Below are 17,014 nucleotides of genomic sequence, written 5' to 3'. Positions count from 1 at the left end.
ATATGTTAGTACATTAGTTTCCACTGCTTAGGGAGCCCTATGGGATGGGGGTTGGGGGAGTCTGTAGTCCTGCATTTGCTTATCACTGAGGAAAATGACTAAGGGCTGGCCTACACTACAGTTAGATTGATGTAAGTTGTGCATGTGTCTACCCCCAAAGTTGTCTCCCGCCAACATAAGTGCCCCGTTATGGAAACTCAGTAACACCACTTCCCCAAATGATATTGAGCCACACTTGACCTGCTGTGGTCAACACAGTGCGAAGATAGACACTACATGATCTATGTCAACCCTAACAGTCCTCCAACAGCTGTCCCCCGCAGTGCCTGACACTGATCACTCCATTGACAATTTTGAAAGCCACTACCTGGGGGCCAAAGAAACTAGAAGCTACTCCCCTTTAAAAGCCCAGCTTATTTTTGAAATCCCTTTTCCTGATTGCCCAGCTTGGGGAGCACACCTGTAGCTTTCCCTTGTTGTGTGCAACTGCCCAACTGACCTTGCCTGCTATGTGCTCCATATGTGCTCCAGCCTGGCAGTACTGGATCTCTTGGGCCTGTGGGGAAAAGAGACTGTGCAGGCACAGCTACAGAGTAGTCACAGAAATGTGAACATGTACAAAGATTGCAATGGAGATGCAGGCAAAGGGATATGATAGGGATCAGCAGCAGTGCTGCAGGGAAGTAGAGCAGGCATACCAGAAGGCCAGGGAGGCCAACAGTTGATCTGGTGCCAAGCTGCAGACCTGCTGCTTTTACAACAAGCTGCATGCCATGCTTGGCAGAGATCCCACCAACCCCACAGAGCACCATGGATACCTCCCAGAGCCTGAAACACAGACCTCTGCCATGAACAGCGGAGAGGAGGGAAGACACATGACTGGGAGGGTCCAGCTATACCGTGAGTCAGGATCTGTTTGAGACTCCACCACCGTCTGGTCAGTCCTGGCAGCCAAGCAAGGGCAAGCCCAGTGCCGGGAAAGGAATCTCAGGTAAGAGTGTGAATGGATTTCCCAATTCAATGTTTAAATGTACAGCTGGCACCCAACCCCAACGTAGCAGGACCCAGACATCAACTTTTCATTAATTCCCTTGTACTAATAGAAGTAGTGGTACCACAAACAGAGCTAGAGTTGTCATCTGCTTTTCATTCACTTGTAGAGTTAGCCAGGGTGGCCATCCAGAGCAGTGTATGTACATAGGGATGTCTCTTGAATCTTCCTGAGAGATCTTGATGAAATTTTCATGGAGGTGCTCTGCAATACCTTACTGAATGGGGGAAGCAACCTAGTGACAGATGATGTGGAAAAAGTTGAAGTACTCAATTTTTTTTTTTTGCCTTGGTCTTCACAGACAAGGTCAGCTTCCAGACTGCTGCACTGGGCAGCAGAGTATGGGGAGGAGGTGAGCAGCCCTCTGTGGTTAAAGAACAGGTTAAGGAATATTTAGAAAAGCTGGACATGCACGAGTCATAGAATATCAGGGTCGGAAGGGACCACAGGAGGTCATCTAGTCCAATCCCCTGCTCAAAGCAGGACCGATCCCCAACTATGAGTCCATGTGGCTGGATCTAATGCATCCAAGGGTTCTGAGAGAGTTGGCTGATGTGATTGCAGAACCACTGGCCATTATCTTTGAAAACTCATGGCAATTGGGGGAGGTCCTGGATGACTGGAAAAAGGCAAATATAGCACCCATCTTTTAAAAAGTGAAGAAGGAGAATCCGGGGACTGGTCAGCCTCACCTTGGTCCCTGGAAAAATCATGGAGCAGGTCCTCAAGGAATCCATTTTGAAGCACTTGGAGGAGAGAAAGGTGATCAGGAACAGTCTATGTGGATTCACCAAGGGCAAGTCATGCCTGGCCAACCTGATTGCCTTCTATGATGAGATAACTGGCTCTGTAGATATGGGGAAAGTGGTGGATGTGATACACCTTGACTTTAGCAAAGCTTTTGATACAGTCTCCCACAGTATTCTTGCCAGCAAGTTAAAAAAGTATGGATTGGATGAATGGACTGTAAGGTGGATAGAAAGCTGGCTAGATTGTTGAGCTCAACAGGTAGTGATCAACAGCTTGGTGTCTAGTTGGCAGCTGGTATGAAGCAGAGTGCCCCTGGGGTCGGTCCTGGGGCCGGTTTTGTTCAACATCTTCATTAATGATTTGGATGATGGGATGGATTGCACCCTCAGCAAGTTTGCAGATGACACTAAGCTGGGGGGAGAGGTAGATACACTTTAGGGTAGGGATAGGGTCCAGAATGACCTAGACAAATTGGAGGACTGGGCCAAAAGAAATCTGATGAGGTTCAACAAGGACAAGTGCAAAGTCTTTCACTTAGGATGGAAGGATCCCATGCACTGCTACAGATTGGGAACCAACTGGCTAAGCAGAAGTTCTTCAGAAATGGATCTGGGGATTACAGTGGATGAGAAGCTGGATATGAGTCAACAGTGTGCCCTTGTTGCCAAGAAGGCTAAAGGCATATTGGGCTGCATTAGTAGGAACATTGCCAGCAGATCAAGGGAAGTGATTATTCCCCTCTATTCGGCACAGAAGCTGGTCCAATAAAAGGTATTATCTCACCCACCTTGTGTCTCTAATATCCTGGGACTAACAGAGCTACAACACCATTGCATATAATATGGAACACAGATATTACAAGATTAATGCATGCAGCAACTCACAAGTATTCAATACGGTCTAAATGCTTTCTTATAATTCTAATACTTATTTTTATCAATCTTAACTCTCAAATGAGCCAGACAGATTTGAGCTATGCATCTGTCAGTGTTCAAATGAGACATGGGGACCTTGGCAGGAGCTGACACCTTGTCTGCCAGCATCACAGCAGTCTTGAGAGCTCCCCCCTCAACACCGATGGAATGCCAGACCATGATAAGAAGGAGAAAGAAGAGGACACAGATGGATCTGTTCAGAAAGATCCTGCAAGCCAGTGCTGCATTGGACCGTGAACAGAGGACCTAGAGGGTGAATAATGCAGACGTTATGGATAGGGAAAGAGTGGACAGGAGAAAGGCCCAGGAGTCGGAGAGGAAGATGCATCAGGACATAATAGGGCACCTCTAGCAGCAAACACAAATGCTACGGACTCTTGTTGACCTACAGGTTCAATAATCATGGGCGTGGCATTCTTTGCAGTCAATGGAGAACTCCATTTTAGTACCTCCTTACACCCTTCAACATTCCACATGACATCGTGGCCACATCCCTCGCCCTACCATTCCATGCTGGGAGACAATAAAGAGAACCAGTTTTGCATACACTGACCTGTGAAAGCCAGGGCTGCTGGATGTGTAGTCAAAATGAACTGAAATGGACATGAAATTGGAGGACTGGGCCAAAAGAAATCTGGTGATGTTCTTTCCCCTTGTTCAGTTCTGTTCTGTTAATTTATTTCAGAAGTTTTTGTTGTATTTAATTGCATATTTTTGCACTGGTTTTGGTAGGCAATAAAAATCTATTTTTGGTAAATAATTCATCTTTATTATTTCACAACATATGCAGCAGAATGTGTAGCACTCCTGAAGCACCCACTACTTGTTTTACAGGGCAGCAGAACTCAGGATTAGTGACAAACACATGTAATAATTATAAATGTACAGCAAGCACCACACAATTCCTAACAGTCCCAAAATTTAGGACCAGATAGAGCACAGTCCACCCCTCCACATTACTGTACCTAACTGTTCTAAGTGCTCTTTCATGGCCTCCCCCAGTTGCATAGCTCCATGTTGAGCTCTTCTAATAGCCTTTGTGTCTCGCTGTTTGAACTCAGCAGACAGACACTCCATCTCTGCCCTCCACCGTGGTGGCAGCTTTTCCTCCTTTGCCTCACAGATATTATGCAGGACACAACCGGAAGCTATAGCCATTTGGGATATTTTTCTCACTGAGATCCACTGAGATCTGCTCTTGTGAGTAAACAACACCAAGGCTTCTTCACTCTACAAAAAGCACATTCAACTGTCGTTCTGCACCTGCTGAGCTGGTAGTTGAATCTTTCCTTGGTGCTGTCAAGGTGGCTGGTATACAGCTTCATGAGCCAGGGGAGTACGGGGTAGGCTGGGTCCCCCAGAATCACTACAGGCATTTCAACATCACCAGTAGTAATCCAGCAGTTGGGAAAGAATGGCCTGCTTGCAGCTTTCTGAACAGTTCCATGTTCTTAAAGATGCGAGTGTCATGTGCCTTCCAGGACCAGCCAACACTTATGTCGGTAAAGCGTCTCTGGTGATCCATTAGTGCTTGCGTAGTCATAGAAAGTAGCTCTTTCTTTTGATGTACTCCGTGGCCAGGTCAGCTAGTGCTGAAATAGGGATGTGCATGCCATCTATCGCCCCACTGCAGTTTGGAACCCCATTGCTGCAAATCCATCCACTATGTTTTGCACATTGCCGAGACACTCAGTCCTGCTTAACAGGAGACGATTAATGGCCCTGCACACTTGCATGACAACAGCTCCCACCATGGCTTTCCCTACTCCAAAATGATTTCCCACTGACTGGTAGCAATCCGGCACTGCAAGTTTTCACAGTGCTATTGCCACTTGCTTCTCCACTGTCAGGGCAACTCTCATTCTGATGTCCCTGTGATGGAGGGCTGGAGCAAGCTTGGCACAGAGATCCAGGAAAGTGGCCTTTTGCATCAAAAAGTTCGGCAGCCATTGCTTATTGTTCTCAATCTGCATCACGATATGATCCTACCAGTTAGTGCTCATTTCTTGGGCACAGAAGAGGCCCTCCACTGTCTGCAGCTGCTCCAGGAACACCACCAACAACCTTGAATTGGTTTTCGCTGTGTCCCACAGCAATATCTCCTCCACGAAATTGTCCTGTCCCCCCGTTGCTGCTGTTTTTCCTGTTGTTCTGCAAATACTGGAGGATTGTTTGGCCTGCCTTTGCAATGTTCATGACAGAAGTGCATAGCTGTGTGGTGTCCATGCTTCTGTCTGAGATAGCGGACAGCGAGAAGTGCTGTGTGGTTTTGCGGGATTTGATGAGAACTTGAACCCTTTCTCCCAGTGACTCCTTCACGACTTGTTTCTCCCCCATAATTCATTGCCAAAATTTCCCAAAAGACAGTGAGCCGGACTATGATGAGTTGCATACTGGGAAACCTTCTTATTATGTATTACACTGTGTATTGACGCAAGCATTCCTGGTGACAATTCACATTGCCGATGCAGGGAGCCACGTATACACGTGCATGAGCAATATACTAATTGCAGCAGTTTTATGGGGGGGCATAACTTGCATGGACCAAAGTTCCTAGTGTAGCTGTGGCCTAAGAACTGTCTACATTAGGGATTTTTGCACCAGTGTAGCTATGCTGGTGCAAACCCTTAGCATAGATGCACTGTACCAGTGTAAAGTGAGGCTTTCATAGGTGCGACTTATCCCCTGTTGCAAAAATCTCTAATATAGGTAGGCCCTAGGCTATTTGAAAATAGTAAAGAAACACAATAGAATTAAATGCTGTAGCTTATTTTTAAATTTAGGTAGCTAAATAGAGCTTCTCTTGCAACCCAAAGGAATATCTATCAGTGACATGTTTACATTGCACCTTGTACGTTACTGCAGTAAGTTCCATTATTAATATTCTGAGGATACATGTCAAGCTGTTGATATCCAAGAAGGATTAATGACTATTGCCAGAAAGATGATGCTTTTTTTCCATAGTGTAGTTGGACTGAAATTGAGGGACAGCTTTTAAAAAGGGCATGGAGGGAGTAAGTAAAATGATGAATCTGGGAAGCAGTTAACTTCAAAACAGTGTGTTATAGCCAAACACGTTTCTTTACCTGTGTGACTAACCACACCTCAGATAATTAAAAGGGAAAGGATTTTAAAATCCAGCTACTTAGCACATGAGGCTATTCGTTTATTTTTGCATTTGTTTTTGAACAGTCAAAATCAGTTAATCCTATTTCACTTCCAGTTTTTTAATGTTGCAGTGTTCGTGTTTCAAACATTGCAGAGGAATATTTGTTTAAAAGTTGTTTTCATTGGCATTTTAAATGTGAAAATATTTCTAAATATAAAACCGTGTTTTGAAAAGTTTAAATTTTGAGTCAAATATCAGTTGAAGTCTCTCTCTAATTTTGACCATTTAAAGTTCCTAACTATCTTAGGCTATGTCTAAACTATTACTTGTGTCAGTATAACTTATGTCACTTAGGGATCTGAATAAGCCACCCCTGAGTGACATAAATTACACCAGCCTAAGCGCCAGTGTCAATATGGATAGCGCTATGTCAGCGGGAAGCTCTTCCGCTGACATAGCTATTGCCGCTCGCTGGGGGTGAATTAATTAAGCTGACAGAAGAGCTCTCTCCCATCCACTTAGAGTGGCTACACTATAGAGCAGGGGTAGGCAACCTATGGCACGGGTGCCGAAGGCAGCGCGCGAGCTGATTTTCAGTGGCACTCACACTGCCCGGGTCCTGGCCACTGGTCCGGGGGGCTCTGCATTTTAATTTAATTTTAAATAAAGCCTCTTAAACATTTTAAAAACCTTATTTACTTTACATACAACAATAGTTTAGTTATATATTATAGACTTATAGAAAGAGACCTTCCAAAAACGTTAAAATGTATGACTGGCACGTGAAACCTTAAATTAGAGTAACTAAAGGAAGACTTGGCACAGCACTTCTGAAAGGTTGCCGACCCCTGCTATAGAGCTTACAGCGTGCAGCTGGGCTGCCGTAAGCTCTCTAGTGTAGCCATAGCCTTACTCTCCATCCTTTTCATATGTAGATGCCTCCTCTCTTTTTCAAGTACGTGAAGACAAATGAAAGGGTCAGGTGTGGCCCCCTAAATAGTCAAAGTTAACATACAACTTTCTTTTATCAAGCCTGATCTTCAAAAAAGATGTCAGTGTGTGGAACTAGGCAGTGTGGGCTAGTGGATAGACCCCTGGACTGGGACTCAGGAGACCTGTCTTCTAGTCCTGGCTCTGCCAGTGGCCTGCTGAGTGACATTGGGCAAGTCACTTCACCTCTTTGTGCCTCAATTTCCCCATCATTAAAATAAGGATACTGTTACTTGCCTCCTTTGTAAAACATTATATAAGAACTTGATAATATTTGTTTGACCGTTTAAATGCTGCTGACCCTAACTTGTGTTTTCTTTTCTTTAAAACCATTTGGGACACATTTAGAAGCATAACTGGTCTTATTTTCCATGGCTTTCCCTGCAGCCCAAAGCTCCAGCCCACTGATGTTGCACAGCAGATACTTTTTCATAGAGCAGATTAAGATCTGATGAAGTGACAGTCTTTTAAAGACAAGTGTCCCATCCTGGTCTTGAAAATAAAAGTTGTCATCCCTGCCAAGGGTCTGTGTGATCTTGCAGGTTTTTTTTTTTAAATATAAGGAAATTGAGTGCTTTCAGGGTGGGGATGAAAGGAGGCAGTGTTTGCGATATTACTACCATTTAATATCTTGCACCTCATATATAGTAGTGGTTTAAACTCTATTTTATGTATATAGTGGCCTAGAATTCTATCAATAGAAAAAATACATAATATAAATTGCAAGAAAATTAGGCACAAGTTTTGATAAACATTTTCATGGAGATCATTTTAGTCACTTAAGTCAGCAAAATTGTCATTTGCTAATGGAATTGTTTTTTGGGGGTGGGTGGGAAGCGAAACCCCAAAACAGAGTGTTTAATTTGGTCCTGCTCAGTTTAGAGTTTCAGGGGAGCGAGGAAAAGGTCTGGTTATCCACAGCCAGATGCATTGTTAAAAGTTCATACTATCACTTTGACATTTAGAATAGGACTCAATGTCTTTGTAAATTCCTCTTCGTATTACCAGTATAGGTCTATGAGCTCAGACTGTTTCACAAACCATAACATTTTTTAGTGAGTGATTGATCTGTATTATGTGTCTCAGCCATCAGAAGAATCTTGGGATGTTGCTTGTATAAACTGTAATACAATCTGATGCTGGGCATTTGGTTACAGACTTTCATAGACCTATTGGCGATACTCAATCCTCCTGGATTTGGGAATAGGGTTTATCTGATACCTTCAAAAAAAGCCCCTCATTTTCTCTGTTCCCCGCTTAAATAACTCAACACATCTGGTAACACTGTAGGATCATTGTCCTTTCAGTTCCTCTGCAGCTCATATTGCTACAATATTTCTTAAGTATCTGGTTACCTAAATGGCAACATGATTTTTTTTTTAAGAGACTGTTTTTATAGGTCTTACAAATTAATCCATATGCATCACAAGGAGAAAAAAAAGAGCCGCTAATGAGCACCATTTCTAAAGTTGTCTCTCTCTCTCTCTCTCTCTGTAAGCATATGTATCAGAATTAGTGTTTTAAAAAGTTTTGTTGCAAATACTTAAAGCTAGCACCAGAATGTGTGTTTATTAGCAAATAAAGCATGCCTCAACATTGACATTTCTGTTTGGGGCTTTATCGTTTAACTTAATGTCTTCAATTACAAGAATGATACAAGCTGAAACAAAATCCTTTAATTCAATAAGAACTAGACTGAATTTTAGGAAGCAAAGAGGGGAATCAGATATAGAATCATACACATAGGAAATTAAACATTCAAGAAATTAAAACTTTGTGAGCACAACTAAAGAGATAGCCTTAAGGTGTGCTCATTTGAAATGGCTGCATTTAATTTTACAGTAAATCCCAGTATTTTGTTCCAATTAAGACAGTTCATGCACACAGTTCTAAATTGTACAGTAGTTCCAGTGAGACTATGGACTGCTTGTTTTACATTCTGGATCAAGTTCAGATTTTTAGGCTTCACTTGAATGAAATAAAAAGTCTGAAGCCTGAAGATAATACAGATTGATAAATCTGATTTAAACATTCCTGTGTTGCAGACTGTTTCACTCTGAGTACAGCTGACCCTTAGGCCATGCACTAAATACATCCACAGAGCATTCCCAGTACACTCAAATACCAAATGATCACATTTGAAAGGTTAGCTTTCGATGGATTCTGACTTTTTCTGTATTATCAGTGAAGATTAGAATTTTAGCAGCTCCCAGTGAGGTGTATATAGTGAAATATCTACTTGGCAGCAAAAAACCCCAACAAACCCAGATGGGATTATTGTCTCATATTCATGAACTGGGATTTAGGAGTACTGTGTATATCCTTGTGAGGATATACTCTATAGTTCACACTCTTAGGAAAATAAATATTACTTAGTTCTCATTTGTATTAACTTAAAGCTTTGATAGAAAGAGAAAGGACTTTGCTTGAGGTTCCAGTATGAAGATTTGGATCTGGTTTCTTTCTCATTAGGTGGCAAAAATAATCTTGCCAGAATCTCTTCTGGTAGCCCATGAAGTCTTTCGAAGCTATGATCCTGCAAGGAATGTTAGTAAGGCTTCTAGGCACTCTGTTGACAATCAGGTCATTGATCATATTTAAAAAATAATGTTGGGGTTTTTTTGTTTTGTTTTCCAGGTTGTGGAGCTCATATCAAGTGCAATTGGTGACTTAGTGCAAGGAATATACTATGACAATTCTAACTTATCAGAGGTAAGACTTTTGAGTCCTTGCACTTTACTCAAATGATTTGTTTTAAATAAATGTGTGTCAACAGTAAATAGCATGATGACTTTTTTGTTTGTTTAAAGGGAAGGGGGAAAAGGACTAATTACAGTCCCAGCAAGCTTCAGAAATACTTTTAGTATAGCACCTCAGTTCTGCCATAATGGGTGATGGGCACCACTAGAAATGCTTAGAGAGAGATATTCTGTAATTTTTAATTAGTAAACAAAATTGCAGTTACCATGGACACTACACATACCTCAGTTAGTAATGCCAGGGTTCTGTTAAAACAGTCACATAGGAATACCTGAAAATAGTGGGCTGGAAACATATTCATTAGTATTAAAAGGTTTAAAAAATGGGGACCAACATGTCTGTGAACTGGTGGACAAATACATTGTATATGTACATTTTGCTAGTTCACGTAATTTTTCATATCCTGGCTGCTTAAGTGTATGCAATTTGCAGCCACTGAAGCCAAAATTTAAACCAGGACCTTTCTGCTCCTAAATGTAGCAGCTTTATTAGGTGAGCTAAATGGAAGTCTCATGCTGAGGCACAAGGAGCTGTGCTATGTTCCTCTTTTAAAAAGTCATTCTTGCATGAATCACAGACAGTAATTGACCTGGTAAAAGAAAATGGTTCGATCATTTACATGACTCTGAGGTGCAAAGTTTATTTCAAAGACAAATACAAATATGCCACACTAGTGTTGTTACTTTGCTGCATGGCAGGATCTCTGATGAAGTGCTTTGATTCTTTTGATGAAACTGGAATTAAGATTTTTGATTCATTTAACAGAACTTTCAAAGAAGTGTTTGGCTACACTTATTAAAGCGATTTCATTTTGGCAGAATAGTAAATTAAGAAATCTTGTTTCTTTTACCATGATTATCTCTTAACACTGTGTGTATTAGGAAGTTCATATTTTAGATTCCTCATTATTATTACCTCTTCATTTCACCTAATAGCATGTTTTTACTCTATCAAAAAGCATGGATTTACACTATTGAGATGATAAGTGTGTACATATGCACATTATAAGCTATGATATTTTTAAGTGGAGCATATTAATAGAAACAATCTCAGCTGGGCAAGCCATTTCAGAAATATTAATCTTAAAGGAATAACATTGGGAGGCAAGATGGCTTGGGGGATAAGTGATGGCATATGGAGCCTCTCACTTGTAACTCTTCAGTTTAAAATAGAGCTCAGGTTAATCACTGCTATTTTGTTGTTCAGAGCAAGTGAAATGAGTTATCTCAGTTTAGTTCCAAGTGGATATAAGTCTAGATCATATAAATTACCATCACACTTGGCATCCCTGTTAATGGTAGTCCTACATCAGCCAAAGGTTGAAAGGGCATGGAGAATGTCTTATTCTCTCACTCCTAGAAGTTATCTCTCTAGGTTAGGGTTGAGGCACATGAGCAAAACTATGTGGGAAGTTTGAACTACTTCTGCACCTGCTATACCTAATCCAGGGGTAGCCAACCTGTGGCTCCAAACCCACATGCAGCTCTTCAGAAGTTAATATGCGGCTCTTTGTATAGGCATGGACAGCGGGGCTGGAGCTCTCCAATATCCCGGGGGATGCTCACTGCTCAATCCCTGGCTCTGCCACAAGCCCTATCCCCACTCCACCCCTTCCTGCCCCTCCCCCTCCCTTGCTGTGCCCTCAGTCATCCCCCTTTCCCCCCCACCCCCCGAGCCTCCTGCACGCCACGAAACAGCTAACCGGGAGGTGTGGGGAGGGAGATGGAGGCGCTGATCAGCGGGGCTGCTGGTGGGCAGGAGGCACTGGAAGCGGGGTGAGGGAGCTGATGGGGGGGGCTGCTGACGTATTACTGTGGCTCTTTGGCAATATACATTGACAAATTCTGGCTCCTTCTCAGGCTCAGGTTTGCCACCCCTGACCTAATCTGTAGACAAACAGATGACTTCAGTCTTCCAGTCTGCCAATTAAGCTACCTCTCTCAAGCTCTATATGCAAGGGTATATTTTAAAAGGAAAAGCATATTTTTATTAATACAAATATGTTAAAAGAACTTTTTAAATTGTATTTTATATAAGCCAGTCAGGTTTTTCTAAATACAACCAAACCTCATCTATGTTTTACTTAAAATAGCTTTTTTTAAAGGGTAAAGTTCCATAGTTGACTTTAGCAATGGGGCTGCTTCACTGTGATTTCATTTGCACATTTTAGATTAACCACATCCTCTGTATTACTAGAAATGTTCTCAACTTTTTTGGGTGTCTGCCATTGCAGCAGGTCTTAGTCCTATTTCTCTTTACTTGGCAGCATGTTGGTCTGAGGGCTGTGTCAGGAGACAATCTTACTACCTCAGAAGAGCTTGAAAAATGGAATGTTCTACAACACTTATAAAGCACTCAACAAGCATAGGTTATGGGGAAAGTGTAAGATGCACTGAGCCCAGCTGCACAATGTCAAGATAAACATACCAAAAGAATGGTTTTGTTTTTATAGTAAGCAATGAGCTATTCTGTCTGGCAAGAGTTGGGAGTACTAAAAGAAACCAGATTAATTTAAACATAATTAGTACATTGTAATAATATAAATTAACACATAGTATAGTATCTAAAGATTAGACTTTTAGTTGGTCAGATATGGCCACCAGTCAAGCCCATATCAAACAAGTGTGTGATCTACCGGTACTTTACTTCCTTTATGGTCTATTCAACCAGTTGGAGAACACTGAGGCTTGTTTCATAATTACACATATTATCTTTGCTAGCTTCCCCACACTACTCTGCCAGTGCAGCACCCCTTTCTGCCTGCATCCATGTCCTGGACATGTCTTGCAAACATTGCCACATGTGCTACGTTATTTGGTGGTCCCATCTTAGTTGCAACAAAAAGTCACAATATGTGACCAAATCTGCAATCTGATCTGAAGTTACCAGATGTAAAACAGTAATGTAATAATTTACCATGTCACTGCAGTCTCCAGTGTCAGATAACTTCTGTTTCTTATATAGAGATGTTAGTAGATAACATTCTTCATAATAGAGACTCTTCTGTTATGAATTTGGAAAAATGGAATATTTTTAAAGTCTGAGGCAGAAAAATTGGGCTTCAAGTGAGACGTATGACCATAAAATGGTGCTTACAATCATCATGTGCTATACAACATTTTGGTTCAACACCTTTTGTTCAACAGTCTGTGGTGAGCTGCGCTAGATGTCCACTTTGTTAGATTTAAGCTATCTTTTACAGTGAACTACATAATTTGCCATAATTCACTCTTCTCTGACACATTAGGCCTATGGTCCCGTGGAATGTTTTTGTTATACCATCATGGGATGACCCTTTATAAAGATTAAATGTATTTTTGCCCTGAGCAGATTGGCCTTTATAGACTCCTTGAAGACATTTATTGGATGCAATTATATGACAGCTCTGACTATCGTTTTTCCTTTGCAAAGCCACACATAATCCGTGACCAGCCCATTTTATCACTTTTTAGTTGACCATTCTTCATCATCATCTTATTTGTATAGTGAGTAAAACCATTATGTAACTGAAATGGGCAAATAAAAATAGATTCCTCCCTTTCTCTGTTATTCTGAATGATACTTTAAACCAAAAGCTATAGGCTTTAGTTGCAAAGGCAGCCTAAAGTTTAGTTTTATGAGTGTGAGTGGAAGAGATTCTCCCAATTGTCTTCCATTTTCTCAAACTTACATCTAGTTGAAATTAAAAGTTCGAACCAACCAAGGTGCCTCTTACACACTGTGGACTGCAATGAATAGCAGTGTCAAAGTGGTCTTTTTCTTGAAGGTTCAGTTGTGGGTGTGTTTGCCCTGTTTCAAAGAAAAATACCACTTATGGTGATCCCAGCCTCCATGCTCAGCTATTTAGGAGTGAGTAGGCCTTCTAAAACTTACAAACCTCTTCTAAAATATTTACAATATACTTTTGCAGTTCTACAGTGCCTCCATCAAAGCACTTCACACTTATTAACAAAGGAAGCCTCAAAACTCCTGTGAGTAGTAGAAGTATTGCTGCCCCCATTTTACAGATGAGAAAACTGAGATACAGCAAAGTATAGTTACTTTTTCAAAGTCATGCAGCAAGGCTGTAGTAGAGCCAAGAACTTAGATGCCCTGGTTCTTAGTCTTGCACTTTACCTACCAGATCATTCTTATTCACTTAAATGAAAAATCAGGAGCTTTTTGAAAAGAAGACTGCACTCCTTTTCCTTAGCTCCTGAATATGAATATTCACAAGATCTCGTGCTAGAGACACCCAGCTTGATTATGCCATTTTTTTAACAGTGGAATGGGAATGCTGTGTAAGACTGCATAGCAATTTCTAATGCTAATAGTCAGTCAGAAGAAAAGCCACTTTAATATTTTAAAATTAAACATTATTTAAATATTAGCGCTACACAATTGTTAAGCCATCATTTTAAAAACAGCCACAGTTTATTCATGGCAAATGCTCCTTTCCCTAATCAACTTTTAGACTATTGTACTCATCAAAATGGATGCACTTTTCCTTTTAAATGCTCCCAATATAGCTTTTGAATTGAAAATAATTGCTCAGTGAGCCTCATCCACCTGCCAAGCACAGAGGGTTGGTGGAGCTGGGATGCCGCAGTTTTCTTCGATGCTTGGTCACCAGCCCTTCTCAGATGAGTAAATTTTAAAGGGAAAGTTGCATTTCTTTTCCCACTCAGCTGCCATGCTTTGTACACTGTAGGCAACTGGCTTGCTTTCAACCTTTACTTAAGGAGGTAAATCAAACAACTTCTCAGTACAAACTAAAAAGTAGCCTCCTTCTAACAGCACAGCAGTCAGGCTCGTGCTCCAGCAAGAAATCTAGCTGTTTTTTTTAAAAGTGCCTCTGTTGTGGGGCAAAAACAGGCTGAAGAGAAATTCGAATTAGAGAGTCGCTGCAAAATGAAAGTGAAAATTAAAGAGGAAAAAAACCCCACATAAATGAAAGGCTAGCACAGATCAATTTTTCCTTTCTCTAATTTTACTCTTTTCTAGGCAGTCTGAAGCAGTCCTCCATGATGAACTACTTTTTGTAGTAAAAGGATATGTTTAAAATTTAACTTTTCCCAACCATCTTTTAAAAAAAATTCTATTGTTTTAGAGTGTCATGATGAAAGTGTTGGAGCACTCTAGCATGTGTTTTATTGGCCCATTTGCGCTCACCCTTGTTCCTCACAAAGCGCTGAAGGCATGTATTAATAGACCAATAAAACATGCCCTGTCATGTCCAACAAGCAGGAAGACATCTGTTAAAGCTTCCATCGGTCAAATGAAAATGTATTGTCGGATAAATGTGTTGCTACCATTAGAGATCCATAATTTTATTGACTTATTTTTATCCTTCTGCGTAGAATAAAGTTGTTGAACCATCCAATTTAAAACTCAAATGCTGAGATTGAATCAAAATTAAAATATGCTTGATTTATCTATGCATTTTTATTCTAATGAAGATTAGACCAAAGTTTGAGTTGTAAATGGATTAGACGGTCTCACATTGTGCAAGATTAGGTGGCAAAGCAAGTGCTGCTGTGTATCAAAATAAAAAAACATTAGTTATAAAATATATTCCGAATGTCTACATTTTTCATCCACAAGGTGTGACTTTGAGTCCTGCCAGTTCTTGATATGCATTTTGGAGCACTCCAATAAGGTGTGTGTTTTGTAACATTGGTATGCAGTGCTGAAAATGCTTACAAATGAATCATGACACGTATTTATATAAATACCATCTAGTTCTTCTCTGGGAGACACACAAACCAGTTTGAGCTACGTTAAGGCAGTTTGGTGAGGGGGGGAGGAATTTTAAGTGCTACTTTGTATTAAGTACATACAATTAATTTAATATTTGCTACCATAAATGTGATGGGTATAAATGGTAAAAATCTTGGTGTAAAACATGTGACGATTCTCTAGAAGCTCTTTCTATTTTTCATTGCCTAGAAAGAGTATTTTTACAGTTTAAGCACTGCCTGAGAATTTAATGGTTTTACCTCCCAGCAAGCCAATTAATTTCTAAAATCAAAACAATAAATATTTGTATAAAATGAAAATGTCTTTACTGATCTTGAGGCTGGTGAAATGGGAGCATCAGTTTTACGTAGGGTTTGTCACTTGCAGTTACGCTATTTCAAAATAAACTTTTAAAGCATCAGTTGTTAGGTTGCATAGTGTGAAAAGTGGCAATGTTGTTTCTTTGTACTTTAAACTGTCAAGTCATTAAGGAACAAAGAGAATATGAATATTGCATGCAAGATAGATCTAATAATAAAAACAAACCAATTGCTAGACTTTCATGTGTATGGTTTCAATTGAATTTAATGCTTAGAAAAGTGCTGGATTGACAGGCCTGGAGACCAATGTCTTCCAGTACTGGCTTCCCCAGGGTGCCTTAACTATATCTTGGAGGGTCTGCCTCCATGGATGAGAGGTAAATTCAGTCGCTGTTCATTCCGTTTTTGGCTCCTCAGACACAGCCAGTAGTGGTGCCAGTTGTGATGGTTTCTTTTGTGATTTAGACGCATCATGTCTCCTACGAATGAGTACAACTAAAACCACCGCCTTATTTCATATATGCCACTAACCAGTCATCAGATGCTAAATGTCTGATCATGAACTAAAGCGATGTAAAGGTGGAAGTTTCCAAAGTCTGTTATCAATCCTTTGAGCCATCCAGTGACCCCTTCATCTTACTGATATGGAAGCTTCAAAAAATAAAGGGAGAAAGTCCATCCATTTCACCTGCACAGATGTAACTTCAGTTTTCATGTAGTTTGCAGTCTGTAGCTAATTAAAGTTTTTCTCCTTGATGTGTTCACATGATTTAGAGATGCTCTCCCACCAGTACAGCTACTGCCGCTCATTTAGGTGGTTTTGTTATGTTGACAGGAGAGCGCTCTCCCGTCTGCATAGCGTAGCTACGTGAGCTATCTTACAGCAGCACAGCTGTATTGGTACAGCTGTGCCGCTGTAAGCTTGCTAGTGTAAACATGGCCAAACTAACACATGACAAGCTTTATCTGGAGATAATGTTGTTGAGCTGAACCACAGCTGTAGGTGTTTTGTTTGCGAAACAATGTTTTTTTCCTAATCCAGTTGTTGCAATGCAATTTACAAAAATTTCACTGAGAGGAGATGACTGCCTTCATGGTATTTGGTTTAAGTATTTTTACCATAGAGCACTACTGGGAGAAGGTTGTCAAGACTTTCTCTGACTGGACTGTATTATAGATTAACTCTGAAATTTTTATATTGATATATTTTCAGACAACTCCTATTAGACTGAACATGCTTTTTTATGTATGCAGGGGATTCTCAATATCCATGTTAAGAGAGTGCAATACGTTACCTTTTAGCATATTTTTTCAGCATAGAAAATTCAAATATGTATTTTTGATGTTTGAAGATTTTGAATACATACAAAAGCTGTATAGT

General features: G+C 40.6%; 1 protein-coding gene across 3 annotated transcripts in view; it reads left to right on the top strand.

The window, feature by feature from the left end:
• PDSS2 (decaprenyl diphosphate synthase subunit 2) overlaps positions 1–17,014 on the top strand; it is a 173,327-nt gene that overhangs the window by 125,960 nt on the left and 30,353 nt on the right. For all 3 annotated transcript variants that reach the window (XM_045010406.1, XM_045010405.1, XM_045010407.1), the window contains exon 4: positions 9,473–9,547. In XM_045010406.1, the coding sequence (XP_044866341.1) occupies positions 9,473–9,547 (75 nt within the window). The remainder of the gene's footprint in view (positions 1–9,472; positions 9,548–17,014) is intronic.

This window comes from Mauremys mutica, chromosome 3 (genome assembly GCF_020497125.1).
Source record: "Mauremys mutica isolate MM-2020 ecotype Southern chromosome 3, ASM2049712v1, whole genome shotgun sequence".
Lineage (NCBI taxonomy): Eukaryota > Metazoa > Chordata > Testudines > Geoemydidae > Mauremys > Mauremys mutica.
This window is presented reverse-complemented; position numbering and strand designations above follow the sequence as displayed.